Below are 21,201 nucleotides of genomic sequence, written 5' to 3' on the forward strand. Positions count from 1 at the left end.
CTGAAGGTAGTACAATCAATCACCACCACCAATAGACTTTCCTCAATCCCAGGAACAAAGCCCAAGCAATGGTGGAGGCATTAAAGCTCATTTTGAGGTCGAATCGAGAGCACCCATTCCAAGGGTTTCCAGCAGATCGAGGCAGTTTTCAGGTGTTTCCCGGCTGAATTGGACTTTGGCTCAGGTATGAAAGTTCTTCCCTTTGGTGAGATATACATTTCTATAAAATTTGTAATTTTTGGAGTTCGTCAGAAAATTGGGTTTCTGTTCGACGAAAACCACAATGTGCGGCGGTGTGTGGCCAGTGGGTCGATGATGTTTGTTAAGCTAAGTTAGATTTCCTAATTTCAGATTCAATATCCACTTAATGTGATTTGATTGTTTGAACCTAGTTTCATATGAATCGACGATCCAACTGTTGGATCGTCACCAAACTTTAATGCGTTATAGTATGTAATATTTGAGGATAAAAGGAACTTACGGATTGGGAATCTGAAGTACGGATCTTCCCAAATTGGATTTCTAAATTTGTAAAATCAAACATTGACCCCCACTTAATCTTAGCGATTGGCAAATCCAACCGATGAATCGTAATGAAATTTTAGTTTGTTGTTCTAGAAAAGTAGTGAGACTTTTGGGAAGTTACGGATTAGAAATTTGATAGGCGGATCTTCCGGTTTAGATTTCTATGGTTATGGACCTTACTCTTGACCTTGATCGACAGTTGGTTTTTTAGTCAACTAGCCCGAGTTCTTCTAAGGTGTTGCTGATCTTAGAGTGTTGTTGAGATTCCATGGAGCTTATTGGGCTCAACATGATGACGTGTTTTCCTCGATTGACGTGCATCTCAATTTACGTACTAATGGCATCACATTATGTTATGCTTGTTTATTTTATGTGATTTGACTTGTGTATTGAACTTGTTGTGGAGTGTGGTTGATTTGTATGTTTGGCTTGATGTGATGAAATGTGAGGGCTAGGAGTGGACTATGAACCCATTGTTATGGGGCTTGTTGCTTCGAGACTTGTTTCATATGTCATATCATTATTTCATTTCTAAGTTCGTTGAGTCGTTCTAATTGTGTGCCTTGTGCTTTGTTCCATTTCTTGTTTCATTGAGCTTTTGTATTTTGAGTACTTGTTTCATGTCTTGTTCTTCAATCGTTGCTCTATTCCTTGGACTTCCGCTTTGTTCCATTGAGTGATCTGGAACTGGGTTTTAGTTGGGGTTCCATTGAGTGGTCCAGAATCCCTCATGATCCAAGATTTCGTTGAATGGTCTGGAATCGTATCCAGCTTGGATTTCGTTGAGTAGTTCGATATGCATTGTACTCCGCGATTCCGTTGAGTGGTCCAGATCGTATCGACTCATATTTCGTTGAGAGGTCTGGAATCCCTTTTACTCCGTGATTCTATTGAGTGGTCTGCAATCGTTCCTGATTTGGATTCTGTTGAGTGGTCCAGAATCCCTTTTGGTGTCTTGGTTCCGTTGAGTGATCTGAAACCCGATGTTGATGGATTTCATTGAGTGGTTCGAAATCGCATCATTTGATTTGTTTGCTCTTTAGATTTGATTTTAGCTTCAGAGATGTAGGCTTCAGCCGAACTGTGTCACTCTAGCCCTATATTTCGATGTATTGTATGTGTTATTGATTGCTGTGATTATTGAATAGTGTTGGAAAGCATATATGTGTGTGTGAATGGCAAGATGAGTAGAGAATATTAATGTGCTTCATCGAATGTTCCTTGAGATGTTGCATGCCTGATCGTGGTATTATGTTTGGACATAGTGTTTTATGTGATGATTGTTCGAGTGTAGTGAATGATGAACTATGAATGGCTTGATCCCTATTTAGGGTACGTAGGCAATCTAACAACATAGTTAGATGTAGTCATAAAGTGTACGAAAATTACTACGCAGTTGGATCGTGAGTTGTGCTTTGCACATATCCTGAAGGCGGGGTATCTTAGATATACATGTAATTGGTGACGTCACGTGTCGATCCTGGACGTATGTCGGGATCAAGGCGTGACATTCACATTGAATGTAGAAGAGGATAAGGTTTACATATTGAACAAAGCTCTTTATGATCTTAAACAAGCACCATGGTATGGTGAAATTGATTCATACTTCACAAAGTGGTTTCAACAAGAGTTCCAGTAAAGCAACTCTTTGTACAAAAAGCAACTCTAAATGAGGAATGCTCATTGTCTCAATCTATGTAGATGATATAATCTAAACTGGAAGTGATCAAAGAATGATTGACGATGAGTTTAAAGTGGACATGAAGAAAAGATATGAGATGTCTGATTGGGATTGCTCTATCATTTTCTTGGTATGGGAGTTAAACAAACAAAATCTTATATTTTCTTGCACAAGAAGAAATGTGCATCTTCTCTTCTGAGCAAATTTGGCATGTAGGATTGCAAAACTGTGAGCACTCATTTAGTTGCAAATGAGAAACTAAGGAATGATGATGGAAATGGAAGTGTCGATGAAGCTAAATATAGAGGAATTGTTGGTCGTTTGTTGTGCCTCACAACAACAAGGTTTGATTTTATGTATGTAGCAAGCTTGCTAACAAGGTTCATTCATTGTCTCTCAAATAAACACTTTGGTTCTGCATGGAAAGTATTGAGATATGTTCAAGGAACACTTGACTATGGGCAGGAGTATAAAAAAAGGGAAGAAAACAATGTTGATTGGATACTTTAACAGTGACCAGGGTGACTCAGAGGATGATATGAGAAGCACATATTGTTATGCATTCTCTTTTGGTAATGAAATGTTTTCTTGGGTTTCATTAGAGCAAAACTATGTAGATTTATGTACTGCAAAAGTTGATACATTAGTGCATCAGGGACTACAGCTCAAGTTATATTGTTGAGATTTGTTTCAGATGATTTTGGAGAGTTACAAATCGAAGCAACTCCATTAATGTGTGTTAACTCATCTGCCATAGCTATCACCTAGAATCATGTCCTTTATCAGAAAACCAAGCATATTGATACAAGATATCACTTCATCAAAGATGCATTGCAGCAAAGGAAAATTGATTGCTCTACTATCCTACAAATGAGCAAATTGCAGACATCGTCACCAAGTCCTTATCAAGAGAAAGGTTCAGTTACTTAAGGAAGAAACTTGGGGTAAAATCTGTGCACAATTTAAAGGGGAGTGTTGAAATATAAATCCGACTCAGATTTTACACGTGTAATTATGCTATTGGAGAGTTCTTTTATTAGCTCATACGCTATGTAATGGTACTCTTGTTATTTGCTCATAAGCTAGTTACAATGGAGGGCTGAGATTGATTGAATTTGTTAGTTCTCTTTCTTCTCCAACGGTTACATATGTACTGATGTTGAGCTCACATGCATAGTGTGAATGTATGAGAATCTAAGGAGCAAGAGTCATATTCTTTGTGCAACAATATTTATGCCCTTCTTTCTTATTCCATTCATATCTTGCAAGAAATAAAACATTTAATTTTGAATTACATTTTTGATAATCAGAGTTTGAATTTTAACATATAAGCCCTTGCAAAGTTTTTTTCTTTCACCAATGTGGGACTACAAGTTTTTTTTTTCTTTTTTTTCTCACCAATGTGAAATTGCAAGGTTTTTTGTTTCACTAATGTGTAACTCTTTTACCTTCACATACTCACATGTCTCTTCATGTGTGGCAAATTTTAAGCCAAATACGTGGACAACATGAATTGAATGACGTGGAGCATGTGTGGCTATTGAAAGTCACACGTGGGCTAACCTGCTATGATAGCATGAAGAAAGTTGATATTCCACCATAAAACCAATTGATAACATGAAGAATAGTTCAACCTCTTATAAGTCCTTGCAAAGTTTTTCATTTCATCAATGTGAAACTATTTTACCTTCACATTCTCACAACTATTATGCTAGAGAATTCTTGTGGATATGGATCTTGCAAGTAATCTTCCTTCTTCTCTCATGTGTACAATTTAACAATGGACTGTTTAGTCATACCACTGCTAACTGCCAACAAGAAGTCGTCTAAGTGCTAAGAATCGTCCTCCTTCTGCTTTTAAAAATAACTCTGTTGTAGCTTCTACGGTAGTTGCTCCACATTGGTCTGAGCAAACCCAAAATATTGTCAACCAAGTTCTCGAGGATGTGATCAACGAAGAATTATACTACATTGTTGTTGTGGCGGTCACAAATGGTGGATGTTGTGGTTACAGATATTGCAAAACATGATGATCTAGTTATTGAATAGGTTTCCCAAGTCGGCCCTCTTAGTGATGATGGGCATTAACAACGTTAGGATATGTTGGGTAAATGGATGTTGGTAGTCATATCAATGACACATTTCTAAATTTAATTTGAAAATATGACATACCTAGCATTATCCTTTACAAAATTGGATATCTCAAAACCTGAAAATAGAAAGAATCCCACAACTAATTTATATAATCATTTAAAGTCATAAGAAGCACATGGGAATTATCTTTTATTTTTTACTATAGGAGTGCCATCCCACCACACATTAACGACATATTAATTTATCTTCTTATGCAGTCTCGGTACTGCATGAGGTAGTATCGTACTTTTGACCCAAAAGTTAAACAATACGTCAAAGCAGAGTCGATGATCGCAGAAAATGCGCTGTGGGAGTTTGAACTCGAATTGCGAATTCCAACTCATTGTTCGCTTTCTGCTAGACCAACATTTCTCTGTAAGTGATTATGGCTGTAACAAACTTCTACTTCACTACGGTCTTATATGGTACATAATGTATAGTGGAATACCTCATGTATTCAAAAAATAGAATTTGATTATAATCCTTATATGTATTTAATATAATTATTATCTAACAATTATATATAATGTACCTGAATGTATGTATTTAGTACAATCAAAATGCGACGGTTGAAATTTTGATTATATTGAAATACGTATAAGCATTCTTGCTGACACAGCTTTGACCTTGGCCCAAATGGAGTTAAACCACTTTCCACAAAACAAAATGAAAACCAAACATTTCAAAACGGAAATTAGGATTAGTTTGGGATTGTGGTGCTTTAAAAAAAACAGCTTATTAAAAATTGTGAAACATTAAATATGTTTGGTAAAACAAAAAATCTTTTTCTTTAATTGGTATTAATGAAAGTAAAAAAGTATAAAAAAGCAGAAGCAAAATCTACCATACTTCTTAAAAAATAATTTTTTTTAAAGCATAATAATCAATGCTCATTTAATAAACTTTTCAAATAACAAATATACTCCCACATGTTTAATAAAATTACAATCTTTTCCTCTACATTTTGTCTCTAACAATTACTATATCAGATTAAATACTATATCATGTTTTAGTCATTTAACATATTCAAAGCAATTTATATAAAAATTTACTAAACAATCAGACATTGATTTTTTTTTTATTATTAACAGCACTTTTACAAAAAAAATGTTTACCAAACACTTAATAACTTTATTTTATAACTATTTATTCTCACAGCATAACAAAAACAATTTTTTTAAACAACATTACAATACCAAATTAGCCCTTAATTTCCAAAAAAAAAATGTAATTAAAACTTAAACAAAACGTATTTAATCCCATAGCTCCGCATTCCCGCCAAAAATAACCTAACCCCTTACTTTCCCGCCATCGTCCACCATCCTCTCGCACCTTCTTGCCGCCATATATCTCTTTTTCCATCTCTACTACGCTAAACTCTCTTCTCTTCTCTTTCTCTCTCTCTGATTCCTACAATCTGAAGCGGCCATGGAAGCAAACCAAACCTCCATGAAATGGAAGCGGCCTTCACCTGTAATGCGGATCAGCACCGGCGCCAAATCTCAGATCCAGCTCCACACCCACCGATCCGATCAGGCCAGAAATTGTGACGGCGAGTCTAAGCTTCCGAGCTCCGAATCAGTCCGGAAAAGACCCAGATCATTAGATCAGATCATGGAAGGATCTTTAACCGGCAGCTTGCTCCGGAACACTCTGATTAAAGATCTCCGCGTCAAACGGGTATTTTCCCCAACCTCTGACCCGCCTGAGAACGTGAACGACCACCAAAAATTAGGGATTGAATTCCGTTCGCATGAACCAGAAAATGGTCCCAAGGCGGCGAAGAACGATGAGTTGGAGAGTTCTGGAAATGGGATTTCTTGCTCAGGTCCAAATGTGGCTGTTTCGGAGAGCATAGGGACTGAGAATTCAGAAATGGGGTTTGTGTTGGATGATGCCAGTCTTAAATCCCCGGCCAGTAAAGGGATAGGTGGCTCCGCTCAGCAATGTGCCCAGAAATCATCACCCGATGCGAAGGCAAATAGTTTTCGTGTCAATGTCGATTATCAAACCAAATCGGTATGTCTGATTACCAGTTTAGTTGAATTTTTTTTGAAGATCAAGTGTTTGATATTACTTAGAGCTGTTGGTTATAAAATTTGAGATAGGATGGAAGCATTTATGGGTCATACAAGGCATTGAAACGCATTGTTTGATTTGTGTTGTGTTATTCTTTGTGGTTATGTCAGGTCCTTAAGCCTCGACAGAGAGTGTTTAAAGCTCCCGGCTCATTCAGTTATAGACGATTGCTTCCGTATTTAAACGATATGGCGAAAGACAATTCTTGTAACCGCTTTACCCTTGCCTTTCTTTACTTTTGTTAAGATTGTCAAATGCTAATATTATTTTTCCCTCTGGAGAATTATATATTCTGGGAACTAAGTGTTGTAGTACTCTGTGTACAGGTATGCTTGAGTTTCGTCAACAGCCAAATCTTAATAAAGGTTTGGAAGGAAAACCGTTCCAGGGTAAGCGGGCTTCTGAAAATCAAGCAGGTTTCTTGCATCAATTTAATGAGCAAAAACTTTCCAGGGAGTGTCCTACCAATGGTTCTTCTGCTCAGCTGGAAACTGTACAAGTTTCTTCAAATGACACATCTAATGATAGTGTTGTTTCGGAATCACCATCTATGACTCTGGTTGAGGAGTGTCGGTCAAAGCCACCTGTTGATGAACAGGTTGAAATTTGTGATTTGGGATTTTCTTGCAAAGTTCAGAAGTTAAATTCTCCGAGCCCCTTTTCCTCATCAGCTGTGGAGGACTCTCTAGTTAATAAGGTTCATGTAATTGACGTGTATGCTGATGGTGATACACCAGTAGAGAATGCGGGGACTGCCGATAAAACTGTTAATGGGTTTCCAGGCGAAGCTCAAAATGTGAAAGATATAAATCCCAACTCACATTCGATTGTGGAGGAGTGCTATTCATGCAAGGATAGTGAAGTTGGTCAGAACATAAACTTACTTCAGAATGATGGGATGAGAAAAAATGACATGGGCTATCTTTGTAAAGACCAAAATCCAAATCACTTAAATGAGCAGAGAGTTGGTAATGCCGGTGACATTTTGAATCAGATAGATGATTCAAACGAAGACGATTGCCAGATGACACCACCAGATGCTGAGATCTTAGGGAAACTAAAGGGGGAAGTAAAAAGAGTTAGTGAAGAAGGATATAATCTTCAGAGTACAAATGAAGGTTCGGAGAAGCCATCCACTGCATTCAATCATAGAGATGTTCCGTCAGTTGATATTAAGAGACATGAATCTACTCTCAAGAGAAATCTGGTAATTATTTATCAACCTCTCTAAATGTCAGTCTGAATTTCATTTGGAAAGCCATCATTTTCCGGTATGATATCTTTTAATCCAAGGCATTCTGGTTCTACGCAAAAGCTGGCTGATCAATGATTTTTTGAATGTTTATTTGTCCTTCTGCTAATATAATTTTTTGTTTCCAAAATAGGTTTTAAATCCATGTTCACGACTCAAGTTGTTTAGGAGTCCGGGATCAATCAGCTACAGAAGATTGCTTCCATTTCTTATGGACATGGAGAAGACTAACTCTGGTAATTTGTTTCCTTTGTGCACTTCTTTATAATTTGAAGGAATAGATAGTTGTATTAACTTGGAGCCTCTAGTAGAAATAAGCTTAACCTTTCTTATGATCATTTTTCACAGCTGCCAATACCGATAAGGATTTGAAACAAAAGCAACTGTCACCAGTGACTCCTAATCAGCAAGAAACACCAATGGATAAATCAGAGGGCTTGAAATTTCAATCAAAGCATCAAATTTGTGATCCCGGTACTCTACCGACACCACAACTGGTGACAGCTAATGGCTCATCTAATGATGGTGGACAGAATCTAACTTCTCCAGAGCACGTCCCTGAATCTCAAATGCCAATTGATTTACAAGAGGAACATTATGCTGAGCAGGCTGTATCAGGTAAACAAAGTAAACTGGAAACACGCCCTGAGATAATGAGTTCTGAACAAGAAACAGATGCGCCAGTCACTTTGTTATGCCCCAGTACTTGTGAAGCCACTTCCATAAAAGACGGTGCAATATCAGTCAGTGATTCATTATCTGATAAACCTGAAGAGGAAGGCATAAGTTCAAGAGCAGCATTATCTAATGGTGGGAAACCACTTCAAGCTAATAGCTTTTCTCAGAACTCATCCGAAATTGCTGCCACAGTTTCTTCAGGTATTCATGAAGTTGGTCCCAGAAAAGGGATCCTTAAAAGAAATCCACGAGGATGCAGAGGACTCTGCTCGTGTTTGAATTGTGCTTCGTTTAGACTCCATGCAGAGAGAGCATTTGAGTTCTCTAGAAATCAGATGCAAGATGCTGAAGAAGTAGCCTTAGATTTGATGAAAGAACTATCCAATTTACGTAAGATATTAGAATTATCAGCTGCTAGTACAACTAATCCCAGCATGAACTTAAACGAGGTCAGTTTTTCTCGAGCTTGAAACAAAGATGCGGTTATAAACTTTCATTTTTTTGGCTCTTGCTATGCCTTTTTTATGACTAATTAGAATATATGCTTCCAAGTTGCAGTCCCTTTATGTTCAACCACTTATAATTTACATCTGCTCAAAATTGCCATATGGTTTGAATATCTTTTTTCACACGGCATACCAAAATATTTATGCCTTTTGGAAAGACTAATAAACAAAATAATTCGTTGATGTTGGAATCATGATTTGTTTTTTATTTATTTCAGGTTAAAGAAGCTTGCAGGAGAGCATCTGAAGCGGAAGGCATTGCAAGAAACCGCCTCGGTGAAATGAATTATGATCTCAACATTCACTCCAGAGTCACAGTAAGTGTCCCACATACTCCATAAGAAAGTATTTCTAGCTTTAATGGTGTTCTTCTGTTATTTGTTTATCCCAATTTGGTTACTCGGTATTAAGCCTTAGCTAAACTTATTTCTTGCAGTGCTTGCAGGAACCAAGTGTCACATTTGCAAATTACGTTGAAGAAAAAGTCATTCCGAAAGAAAAGTTTTCAAGCAGCTAGTGTCAGATCACAAGAAAGAGAGTAAACAAAGAATTGCATTCTTTGTGGCTAGGTTAGATTAGGTTGGATTATGGGAACCGTTCGTATTTGCAGGAGGATTTGGTTGGATTGACATCCAGGATGTTTCTAAATACACAAGTTTGTGGAAACTGTATCAATCCTGTATCTCGGGACGACATTGTTATAGATTCAGATTTCTGTAAAACTTCATTTGTGTGAATTTGAGTTATTTGAATGTGGAGATACTTTGTGGGGAATGAACCTCATGCAGTGGTAAGAGTCGATTGTATCATTGAAATCAAGAGAAGAATACAATTCACTCCGTCGCACCAGAGAGTGAGCTAGAGGCTCGCCAATACTGAATAACAGAGAGAATCAAGGCTTAGGGTTTGAAGTGCGTGTGCAAGCCTTGGCGGGGTTTGCTCTCTGATCCCAAGTTTACCATAGACGTGCTTTCACGGACACCGGGTTGCCTTCTGGTAGAAGATGTTTTAGGATTTAGTGTTTGATCATGTTTCTTAGTTTCTGGATTTGGAAATAAGTTGAAAGAGGAGTAAAAGGGATGAAGAACAAAGGTTTGCTTGTATTTCTATGTACGAAGGGCTGCAGCACAAAGCTTCTTGCAGACCTCACATCTCAACATTCTCTTACGCATTTGCACTATATCCAATCCAATCCATTCATACTAGGTCATCGCTAATGGCTTGACACTAGGCTACAATCTAAGAGATATAAGTCATACATAGATGGATTGAAACTAAACCATACATTTGTTCTATCGACCTAAGTAGACCATTGTTCTATCTACTTAAGTAGGCCAAATTTTTTCCTGGTCCTTATGGTGGCAGTGCACTTTTGATGTCCCTCTCGTGGCGAAAAAAGTTGTTAAGCAAGCCGTTGTGGTCATCCTCATTAGCAATTGAAACCCTAACTTCCGATTGTCTTTCGTTAAAAACGCGCAGACGTTAATCTCACGTGAGGTTATATTTGTTATTTCAAGTTTCAACCAAATTAAGAAACCTAAACATCTATCGTACGATGACTTAAGAGTTCACTTCATATTTTTCAGATTTATGTTTTCAGTCATTGGAATGGGTATTATAGGCATACACCTTTTTTCAGTGAAAAATTAAAACCTTGCAAATTACAAATGAACAGTGCCATTTTTCATTTGAATAGTATAATCCTCGAGGAATCTTGACACTATATACGAAAAAGAAATTGAAAAACATGTTGTAACTAAAAGGGCATCTGCAACGCCATTCGTATCACATAGGGTGCAGTTCATTAAATATATTTGAAACTCTTACTGATCTGGCTGATAAGATGTTCAATTTCAAACAAGATATAAAATATCGATGATATCGGAAATATCGGTAGTTCAAAAACACGGAAATTTCGATGGAAATATCGGGATATTATCGATATCGATAAAAATTAAATAAAAACCACGGAAATTGTAAGAAAAACTTGGAAATTTTTATTGAAACTTTGCAGGATGTTTATTTAGTCAATCGTCTATTAGTTTATCACAAAAAATTGGAAGGAAATGCATTGCATGATGGATTTAACTGATTTAAGTTGATTATATAGCGAGCTGGCAAATATTGTAAGTGTAGAAAATATGTAGTAATTAATGAAAGAAGTTTAAACACACTATAATCATTTATATATAATGAATTAGTACAATATTTTACACTTTATACATTGCATGGTAAGATACATGAGTGACTTAGTCCAAAAATACGAAAATTTCAATAGAAATATCGGGATAATATCGATATTTTAGACCTTGATTTCAAAGAAGTGACGTTGTTCAGTTTGAGCCTTTTCCGTCGAATCCTAATTTTATACAAATATAACCTCTTATAGTCAGCGAAGAAGCATCACTAAAATTTTTAGTTTGAAGAAACAAATATAACCTTCCCACATGTGATTCACGTGTGCCCTTTTAATGGAAGAGTAGGATGGCTATAGTAGTTTGCATAACAACATTTTCACCACCAGAGTGACATTAAAATTGCACTACCACCATAAGAATTACGAAAATATTTGGCCTTACAACAATAATAGATTTTTGAAGTACAAATTAATATTACATTTTTTAAATATGCCTGAAAATAATCTGAAATGGGCCAGCCCAATGGGACACATGCAGTCTCAAACCCTAGTTCTGAATCAATATATATTCTGAGGGAAGTGGACGTAATCTAGCAAGTACGGTAGTGCAAAACCTACAGAACTACATCACATCAATGGAAAAATCCGAAGTGTGCCTAAGCCACCCCCCAAAGTCCATTCATGGACAGGCAAAACAAGAGGAAGAAGAAAAAGAAGAAAAGCATGATAAGAAAGCCTATATTCTGCAATTACCAGACCACATTATAGTGGAGATCTTCTGCAAAATCCCAACTAAAACGCTCATCCTGTGCCAATGTGTGTGCAAGGATTGGCATCGTTTCCTCTCAGATATTGAATTCATGAGGGGTCTATTTTCACGAACTCATACTTGCCTTTTGGTCCAAGGGAACCCCCAAATACAGTGCCCATGGGGATGGCAGATTAAACACACCCACTTCTTGGTCGGCCTGAAGCACAAGTGGAACGGAAACCATGTGGCACTGAAGCTTTGTAGAGACCCAATTTTCCGAACAGGAGATATACATATTGTGAGTTCATACAACGGTTTGCTTCTATGCGAAGACAGGTTGATGGGATCGGTGAGTCTTTACATATCCAATCCCATTACCGCTGAGTCTTTAGCTATTCCTAAACCTTCGAAAATCCGTTTTACAAATTGTTATTCTGGCTTTGGGTATAGTCCCATCAGTGATGTCTATAAAGTTGTTCTGATTAATAAGCCAAACAATGAGTCCAAGGAACCGGGGGCGAGGGTTCTCACCGTTGGTTGTACTACTTGGAGAATCATCGAAGGTTTTGAGATTTTCGCATTATCATATGGTACTCATCATAATGGATTTATTCATTGGTTAGGCCGGCGTATGGATTCTCTCGGGATCTTTGCTTTTGATGTTGAAACTGAGCATTTCCAGCAATTTCCACTACCCCCTTGTCAGTTTGATATGGACAATGTGCCTAATTATAAGCTTGGAGTCATGAAAAGTTGCATCTCTTTGACTGTTCATTCGCTTAATAGTTTAACTGTTTGGATGATGAAGGAGTATGGCGTTAAGGAGTCTTGGACCCAAGAGCTTGAAATTTGCAAGAACTCGGGTTACTGTCGTTCATATTATTTCAAATCGGTGAACTTTACCGAGGAAGGAAAAGTATTGATACTAGGTAGGGACGGATGTTTGCGAGTTTATTTTCCTAATACAGGGGGCTTTGCGTGGATTCATATCGATGGGATATCATGGAACAGTGGCGCACTTGTCCACGTTCCAAGCTTTGTTTCACTTAAAGATGTTATCAGAGGTTAGAGCTCCAAACTATATGTCATAGCTAGCTAGTCAAGCTTACATAGTATTGGTAATATATTTTGTAAGATACTGAGGTGATTGGTTGCTTGATTTGCGTAAAGGATAGTATTATCCACATATCTATTTTTACTTCTTATACACTTTCTTAATTTTTTGCAGTCAGATCAGATAAATTGAAGAATATATATCAATGCCCAAAAATTAACAAGGATCTGTAGAACCTAAAAATAGGTGTGTGAATAGCATTATCCTACGTTGATTTAAATTTTCCAATTGATTGCAGATTAATGCATTCTTGTTTTCTTATTTTTTCTATACCTTGTTTTTTGTCTTTGTGCTGCATATAATTTTCTTCAACATTGTGCTTAAAATTCATATTACACAAGATTTTATCTACTTTGAGTTCTCGATTAAGGAATTATTCGGAATCTGACTTCATTAGAATTTTATTTATTTGGAAGGAATGTTTGTATTGAATAAATGATCGTTTATATGGGCAGATTCTAATTGTTCAGGAAAACTTATATAGTGGAGACTTAAGTTTGGCATTTTGTAGAAGTGTTTATGCAACGAAGCATTAGAGTAAAGAGAACAAGTATAAAGTTCTATTTTCTCTGGCCTCACAACAAATAAAAACACCTTTTTCCGACGAAATGTTGTCTGACAAAATATAAGGCGACGAAATGTCATTTGCGCGACTAATTTTGTTGGTCTGAAAAAGTTGGTTTTTCTTTAGTTGTTGAGATTTAAGTTTAACAGAGTGTGTATGTATTCATGAAAAAAAATTACAAGGGAGAGGTCTCATAAAAAGGAGACGAAGCAAGGAAGGAAAAACCTACCCAATAAACAAATGCAAACAGCTACAAAGTAGTAGTTAGAGAGAAAAAGGCTAGCCCTAGATACAACTCACAAGAAATCTCCTAGAAGACATAAACCCTAAAATTAAGGAATAAAAGGCTAGACCTAGTTACAACTCACAAGAAATCTCCTAGAAGACATAAACCCTAAAATTAAGGAATAACACTTTAACACAAAGTGAATAACACTTTAACACAAAGTGATGGCCACCCATCAGTTTCAATACTCTACCTCAAGCTGGATCAAGGGGGTTGATTGATCCAAGCTTGCTCAGCAATCTTTGGAAATGAGTAGAGTCGAGAGCTTTTGTAAACAAGTCAGCAAGTTGATCATAACTTCGAGTGTACATGGTGTTGATGACTTTGGATTAGACTTGTGCTCGGATGTAATGGCAATCAACTTCAATGTGCTTTGTTCTTTCGTGGAATACCGGATTTGAAGCTATATGCATGGCAGCTTGGTTGTCACAAAACAGGGACATAGGTTCCTTGTTGAAGCAGCCAAGATCCGTTAGGAGACTTTTTAACCAAATTAATTCACAAGTCGTGGCTGCCATGGCTTTATATTTAGCCTCAGCACTTGATCTTGCAACCACGGTTTGTTTTTTACTCTTCCATGTCACAAGATTGCCACCAACAAAAGTACAAAAACCAGTGGTAGACTTTCGATCGAGGGCATTACCCGCTCAATCAGCATCAGTGTATGCCATGATATGATTTGAACCATGTGTTTTGCATGAGTAAACCTCTGCCAATGGATCCCTTCAAGTATCTGAGTATCCTTTTGACACTCTCCCAGTGAATCATTGAGGGAGAGTGCATAAATTGACTGACAAAACTTACAGAATAAGCAATATCAGGTCTGGTGATAGTGAGGTAGATTAGTTTTCCTACCACGCGTTGATAAACCCAAGGGTTTGGTAGTGGTTCACTAGGTGCATTTACTTGAAGTCTACTCACCTGAGGAGTAGAAGCGGGCTTGCAATTCAACATGCCAGCTTCATCTCGTAGATAAAAAACATACCTCATTTGATTTAAGAACAAACCTTTAGAGGAAGTACCATTTCAATGCCAAGAAAGTACTTTAAGATTCCCAAATCCTTAATGGCAAATTGTTGATGAAGAAAGGATATGAGGGCATTGATTTCTTCTATGTTATCACCTATTATAATAAGATCATCAATATATATAAGAACAACTAGTTTGCCACTTATACTAGTGCGAACAAATAACGACGAATCGGCATGGCTCCTTATGAATCCTGCAGCTTCAAGGAATGAACTTAACTTCAAGTACCAGGCGAGGGGAGATTGCTTCAGTCCATATATGGCCTTATAGAGCTTGCAAACTTTGTTAGTTTCATGTTCTTGTGGATGTCTGGGAGGAAGCTTCATGTACACCTCCTCTTCGAGGTCACCATGAAGAGATGCATTCTTCACATCCATTTGAAATAGGGACCAATCGAGATTGACTGCCACAGATAACAACACTCGTATAGTACTCATTTTGGCTACGGAAGCAAATATCTCCTTGTAGTCAATGCCATAAGTTTGAGTAAAGCCACGGGCTACTAAACGAGCCTTATGTCTTTCAATATTGCCATTTGAATGAAACTTGGTCTTGTATATCCACTTACTCCCTACTGCCCTTTTTCCTTTTGGAAGATCAACCACACTCCATGTTTGGTTGTTGTTCAGTGCTTGAAGCTCTTCTTTCATAACTTTCTGCCATACTGGAATGTGAGCAGCTTCATTAAAAATTCTTGGTTCATCATTAGTGGACAGCTTATGTAGAAAGGCTGCATGGGATGGTGATACTTTTTTAACAAGTTAAGGCTTTAGAGATGGGATGTCTTACCGTGTACGTAACATACTCTTGTAGCCTTAGAGGAGGATGCCTGTCACGAGTAGGGTTTCTTCGTGGTGCCAAGACAGGTTGAGGAGAAGTGCCTGAGCTTCCTTGATCAGGAGATGTTTCCTCATCATCATGTTGTTTTGAGTGGTGGTTGAGATAAACATTGAATTCATGTAGATTTGCTGGAATGGACAGAGGAAAAATGTCCAGTTGGTTCTCCCCCTGAGGTTCTTCACTGCTATTTTTTGTGAAAGAATTGAGCATTCTCATCAAATTGAACATCCCTTGAGACACCAATCTTTCCATTAAGAGGATTGTAATATTTGTATCCTTTTTTAGTGCTTGAGTATCCCATGAAGGCACTCTTGACAACTCTGGGATCGAGCTTGTCTCGATGTGCAGCTTGAATATGGACATAACATGTGCATCTAAAAGTTCTCAGGTGTGAGATGTTAATAGTTCTTCCCTTAATTACTTCAACAGGTGATTTTGAATTCAATACACGGGTAGGTAACCTATTGATGATGTAGGCTGTAGTGAGGAGAGCTTGAGACCAAAACCTTCTAGAAACATGCATTTGAAGCATAAGAGATCTGGATTTCTCTAATAGTCACGATTTTTTCTCTCAGCTACACCATTCTGTTGTGGTGTACCAACATAGCTGGTTTGATGTAAAATCCCATGATTGCTCAAATAATTAGACATATTGTTGGATGTATACTCAGTGCCATTATCCGACTGTAAAATGTTTAACTTAGAGGAGAATTGGTTTAAGATTAATTGATGAAAGTCTTTGAAAGCATCAAAGAATTCACTTTTGAATTTCAAGAGGTAAATCCAAGTGCAACGAGAATATTCATCAATAAAGGTGGCACAATATTTATATCCATCAAATGATTCTACACGGGAATGACCCCAAATATCTAAATGAACAACCTTAAACAGTTTACTGGTTCTAGACTTGGAAGAAACGAAAGGAAGCCTAGTAGCTTTTGACATTTGACAGACTTCACATTCATGTGTGGCTTTACAAAATTTTGGAAATATTTTGTTCATCACAGGTTCTGAGGGATCGGCCAATCAAAGGTGCCAAAGTTGGTACTTTTGAGGAAGACTTAGGCTGGCAAAATGATGTTTAACAGGCTTGAGCTTCTTTGAAAGATAGTAGAGTCTATTCAATAGAAACCCTTCACCAATCTTCTTCTGGGTGACTCGATCCTGAAATACAACATTGTGAGGGGAAAATATGGCAAGGCAATTTAGTGTGTTTGTGAGTTTTCCTATGGACAAAAGCTGGAAGGGAAATGAAGGCACATACAAAGCTGTTGACTCAATCTCATCACTTAACAGTTTAAGTTTACCTTTTCCCATAATAGGTTCTCCTTTCCCATTTGCTACAGACACAAGTGAAGACTCAGGCATATTTTGAAACTTATCTAAGCAAGATGACTTATTTGTTATATGATATGTGGCACCTGAGTCTATGATCCAACAATCATGCGTAATTTCATTGAGAGCAATGGAGAGGGCAGAGATAATACCTGAAACATTGTCTTGGGTTGTGGTCTCATTCAAGAAGCCTGCAAATTTTCCAAGCATGGCAATAGGATTCTTAGAGATCACTTCCTCTTCCTTACTGATGCCTCATCTCCTTTGAAGAAAGCTTGCAAATTCATTTATCAAATCTATGGGATTTGCAGTGAAGTTTGGTAAACCACCAGTCAATGAGCTAGTTGAATGGAGAGTGTTTGGAAAAATTCCCTTGCCTTCTTTGATCATTCTTCCTTCCTTATCAAACTTTGGCTTTAACTCCGGATGTAGGATCCAGCATTTTTCCCTTATGTGCCCTTTCATGTTGCAGTAGGTACATTTCCAATCTGCCTTCTTTCCAGTAAAATTTTTTTTACCAATGTGTTTATGATTGCTAGTGAAAACCCTTGCCTCAGAATTGGACTTGGGTTCAATGTGCATGACTTGTCTTCGAGTTTCCTCTCGTTAGACAGCTTGACAAACACTATTAAACAAGGGCAGATCTGCAGTCATCAGCAAGTGACTTCGAAGATCTTCATATTCTGCTCCAAGACTTGCCAAAAGTTGAAACACGTTGTCTTCATCGGCTCTTTTAAGGAGTGTAGCGGAATCTGTTGTATGTGGACGATACATGTCAAGTTCGTTCCACATGGACTTCATGCTCCCAAGGTGTTGCACGAATGATTGATCATCTTGCCTTAGCCCAGTGAGATCCTTCTTGAGTTGAAATATACGAGCAGCATTGTTTTGGCTGCCATACATCTCTTTGATAGATTCCCACAAAACATGAGAGGATTTTGAGTAACTGAAGAGTTCAGACATCTTAGGTTCCATAGAGTTAAGTATCCAGGACATAACAAGCTGATCGTTTGCATGCCATGCACCATACGATGTAGAGGATGGTTCAGGTGCTTTAATGCTTCCATTGGCATACCCTAGCTTCGATCTTCCACCTAGGGCAAGAGAGATGGCGTGAGACCATGGTAGGTAATTAAACTCGTTTAATAACATTGAGCACAGGCACATATTTGGATTGATTTCACCATGAATCACACTGGAAGATAAAGTGTTTGACGAGCTTGCTGCCTCTCGGCTTAAAGTCTGGTCTTCTGCCATGACAGTGAACGAAGAGCAGAAGACACCAAGAAAGAAAGAATTTTTTTTTAATGGAATGGATTGAACAACAGAGGCATGACCCTATGGTTCCTGCTCTGATACCATGTTGAGATTTGAGTTCAACAAAGTGTGTATGTATTCATGAAAAAGAATTACAAGGGAGAGGTCTCATAAAAAGGAGACAAAGCAAGGAAGGAAAAACCTATCCAATAAACAAATGCAAACAGCTACAAAGTAGTAGCTAGAGAGAAAAAGGCTAGCCCTAGATACAACTCACAAGAAATCTCCTAAAAGACATAAACCCTAAAATTAAGGAATAACACTTTAACACAAAGTGATGGCCACCCATCAGTTTCGATATTAGTGGAGCAAGGGGCGTTGCAAGGGTTCGGATTCATGGGGTATAATTTATAACTAGCATATTCCAAGCTTGGTTTCGCGTCAAGATGTTATAAAGGGTTAGAGCTCGCTGGTAATATGTGTCGTGGCTAGTCAATCATTTGGTCTTTAATGTAGTGCAATTTCGTGGTCGCATTTCTCACTGCCATTCACTAGTTACAGATAATCCTTCATGTTAATTTTCCTCTAATCAAAATTGTTTCAAGTTCGTACATACATTATTTTGAGATATATATGTTACCCTTTCCTTATTGACGGCACCAAGTCATCCTGCAAATAAAGTATGAGAGAAGCGCAGATGACTTCTTTTTTTTTTTTGGAGCGCAATAAAATGAAACTGAGTTGGCTATGTTTGTTAGTAATCCAAGGGGACAAACAAATTAAATTACCTAACATACGAGATACTCCGGTTAAATTACCTAACATGGAGTATTATGGAGCTAACAAAGAATTTTACGCAAAACCGAACGAAGTGATGTACTATGATCTTACTGGCTGACACGAAATCAGAAGAATAAATAAAAAATTCTACAAGTCTATAGGAGGTACTATGTGTTTCTTTATTTTTTTATCTTTCCAGAATTTTGAAGTTTGTACAGGATAGAACTAAAACTTTTAAAATAAAGAGAAATTTGTGGAATGGAGGTGCACATAGAATCCCTGCTTACCGTGATGATGATTATGTTGCTGATGAAGTTGAGATGCACTCTCATGCACTCACAGATACCTGCATGCCGTATGCCTGATGTTTTGCTTTGCTTTACTTACCTTGCCCTACTTTGCCTTGCTTTGGCTTTGAATTTGACTTTTCTTTCTTTTCTTTTGCCCTATTTAGTTTTTTTTTTTTTTTTTTTTATTTTTATTGCGGGGAGTGAAGAGAAGAACTGCTTCGGATGAACTAATTTAAGTTTTGGACAACCACGTAAGTGCTTAGAGTAGTGATCACTCGAGACGGCAGCTCATAATCTGTGTTTCAATGCTGATGATAACCGTTGTCTACCGGGCCTTGATGACTACTGTTTTCATGGTGATTATCACCATGAGTTGGAGGAAGAGTGTTGGATAGTAAAAACATAGGAATTTTTTGGATTGTATTTTATTTCCTACCTTTAGGAGAAAATAATATTTAGATTTCTTTGTCCACATGGATTTTATTTTCGGAAAACTAACGAAGAGTTCAAAAAAAAAACTTTAGTTTTAATGAAAAATGACAAATAAATGTGTAATGAATAGTACCAGGAAAATGTAAAAATATGATTTTTCGTTAAAAGTGAACAGTACCAGGAGTGTTTTGTTAAAACTCCCCTTTATTTTGCTTATTTCATTAGATTTACTTATGTTTATACCATATTTAGGGTCTCGTACAAATACTTGAGTGACTTAAATGTAATTATATGATAAAGGAAGGGGCAAATATATAATAAGTGAGGAGTTCTTATTCTATAAAATGACCCCTCACCCTCACAATTAGGGGAGGCGAATTCCTAGGCCATCTCACCCTTTCTCAAACCTCTCACTCTCAGAGCTCTCTCTCCCTCAAATAAATACATAATCAGTGTGGACATAGCTCAAACCTTGGGGTGAACCACGATACATCTTGTGTTATTTACTTTCTTGCAGATTCACGGTCGGATTTACGTTGTTCCAAGACCTCCGGTTTTGTGCTTCAACATTTGACGCCGTCTGTGGGAATCGATACGAAAAGTTGTGTCGGTTCTCTTTCATTTTTTCACATCCACTATGAATCTGCAAAACCCACATAGAAACACAAACTTTGCACACTCCATTACTCTACTCTGCATACCCATTTGGTTCGACCATTTCTTCTGCTCAAGGTGACGCCGTTTCAAGTAGCAACACCAGCAAAATCTCCAAAGACGATGCCTTTTTCTTCTGCTCGCCTCTCCAAACCCCCAGATCCAAGCCACTCGAATGTGTGGTGGTGAGTGAGGATTCCAAAAAGCTGAGAGAAGGCCCATTTGCCGATACAGAATTCCATTTGCCTTCTGAGTAGAGCCACCTGTATATGAAACACATCTTGGTCAAGGGCCTAGCCGTTCTTCTTCTAATGCATAAATCAGTTTGTAGGCCACACCGATTCCTCCGAATCAAACAATGTTGTATCTCTCAGTCGTTGATCCATCGCAACACTTATACAGCTCCTTATTCCCCTCCCTCTTCCTCTCTCTCCCGCCGCGAGATTCGACTTCAGAGGGAGCTCCGCTGGCTCGAATGGCTGGCTTCTCTCCTCACCATAGTACGCCGACACTGACAGTACAGATTGATAGTAGCAGTTTTGTGGGGTGCAGGTGCCTCTGTTGAACTTGTCCAAAGACGCGTCGAGGCTCGACGTAGTAAACGCCGCTAACGGCTTCAAAACACTTTCGGAGAGTACTGTCTCGACCACTGACTGGCATACTTGCTAGTTCCCGCTCGACAGAAGCCCCACCGCTTGCAAGGCCAAATCGATGTCAGCGTCGATGGATTCCTCCAAGCCTTCCCCCAAATCGAATCCTCAGCTCCAATCATTCGACTGAAAAAAGGAGTCTAGTGACAGTGTTGTATGGTACAAACAATGAAGGGAGATGATGTCGCGCTTTACAATCCTCGAACGGTCGATGAGGTTTTTTTTTC

General features: G+C 37.9%; 2 protein-coding genes across 2 annotated transcripts; both read left to right on the top strand.

Moving 5' to 3' along the window:
• The first annotated feature begins 5,680 nt into the window (after positions 1-5,680).
• Positions 5,681-8,761, top strand: LOC126618732 (uncharacterized). The gene is given in 6 exon segments (XM_050286876.1): positions 5,681-6,358; positions 6,529-6,625; positions 6,745-7,625; positions 7,804-7,906; positions 8,019-8,599; positions 8,601-8,761. Coding segments are annotated over 6 exon segments (2,280 nt in total). The 5' UTR covers positions 5,681-5,767; the 3' UTR covers positions 8,628-8,761.
• Positions 8,762-11,626: 2,865 nt separating this feature from the next.
• On the top strand, positions 11,627-12,811 carry LOC126619657 (F-box protein At3g07870-like). Its single transcript, XM_050288071.1, has one exon. It carries the CDS (start codon positions 11,627-11,629, stop codon positions 12,809-12,811), a length of 1,185 nt encoding a protein of 394 aa, XP_050144028.1.
• The last annotated feature ends 8,390 nt before the right edge of the window (positions 12,812-21,201 follow it).

The sequence above is a fragment of the Malus sylvestris genome, chromosome 4, assembly GCF_916048215.2.
Source record: "Malus sylvestris chromosome 4, drMalSylv7.2, whole genome shotgun sequence".
Classification (NCBI taxonomy): Eukaryota; Viridiplantae; Streptophyta; class Magnoliopsida; order Rosales; family Rosaceae; genus Malus; species Malus sylvestris.

Coding starts and splice junctions, on each gene's coding strand:
- LOC126619657 (XM_050288071.1), top strand. CDS start 11,627: ATGGAAAAATCCGAAGTGTGCCTAAGCCACCCCCCAAAGTCCATTCAT.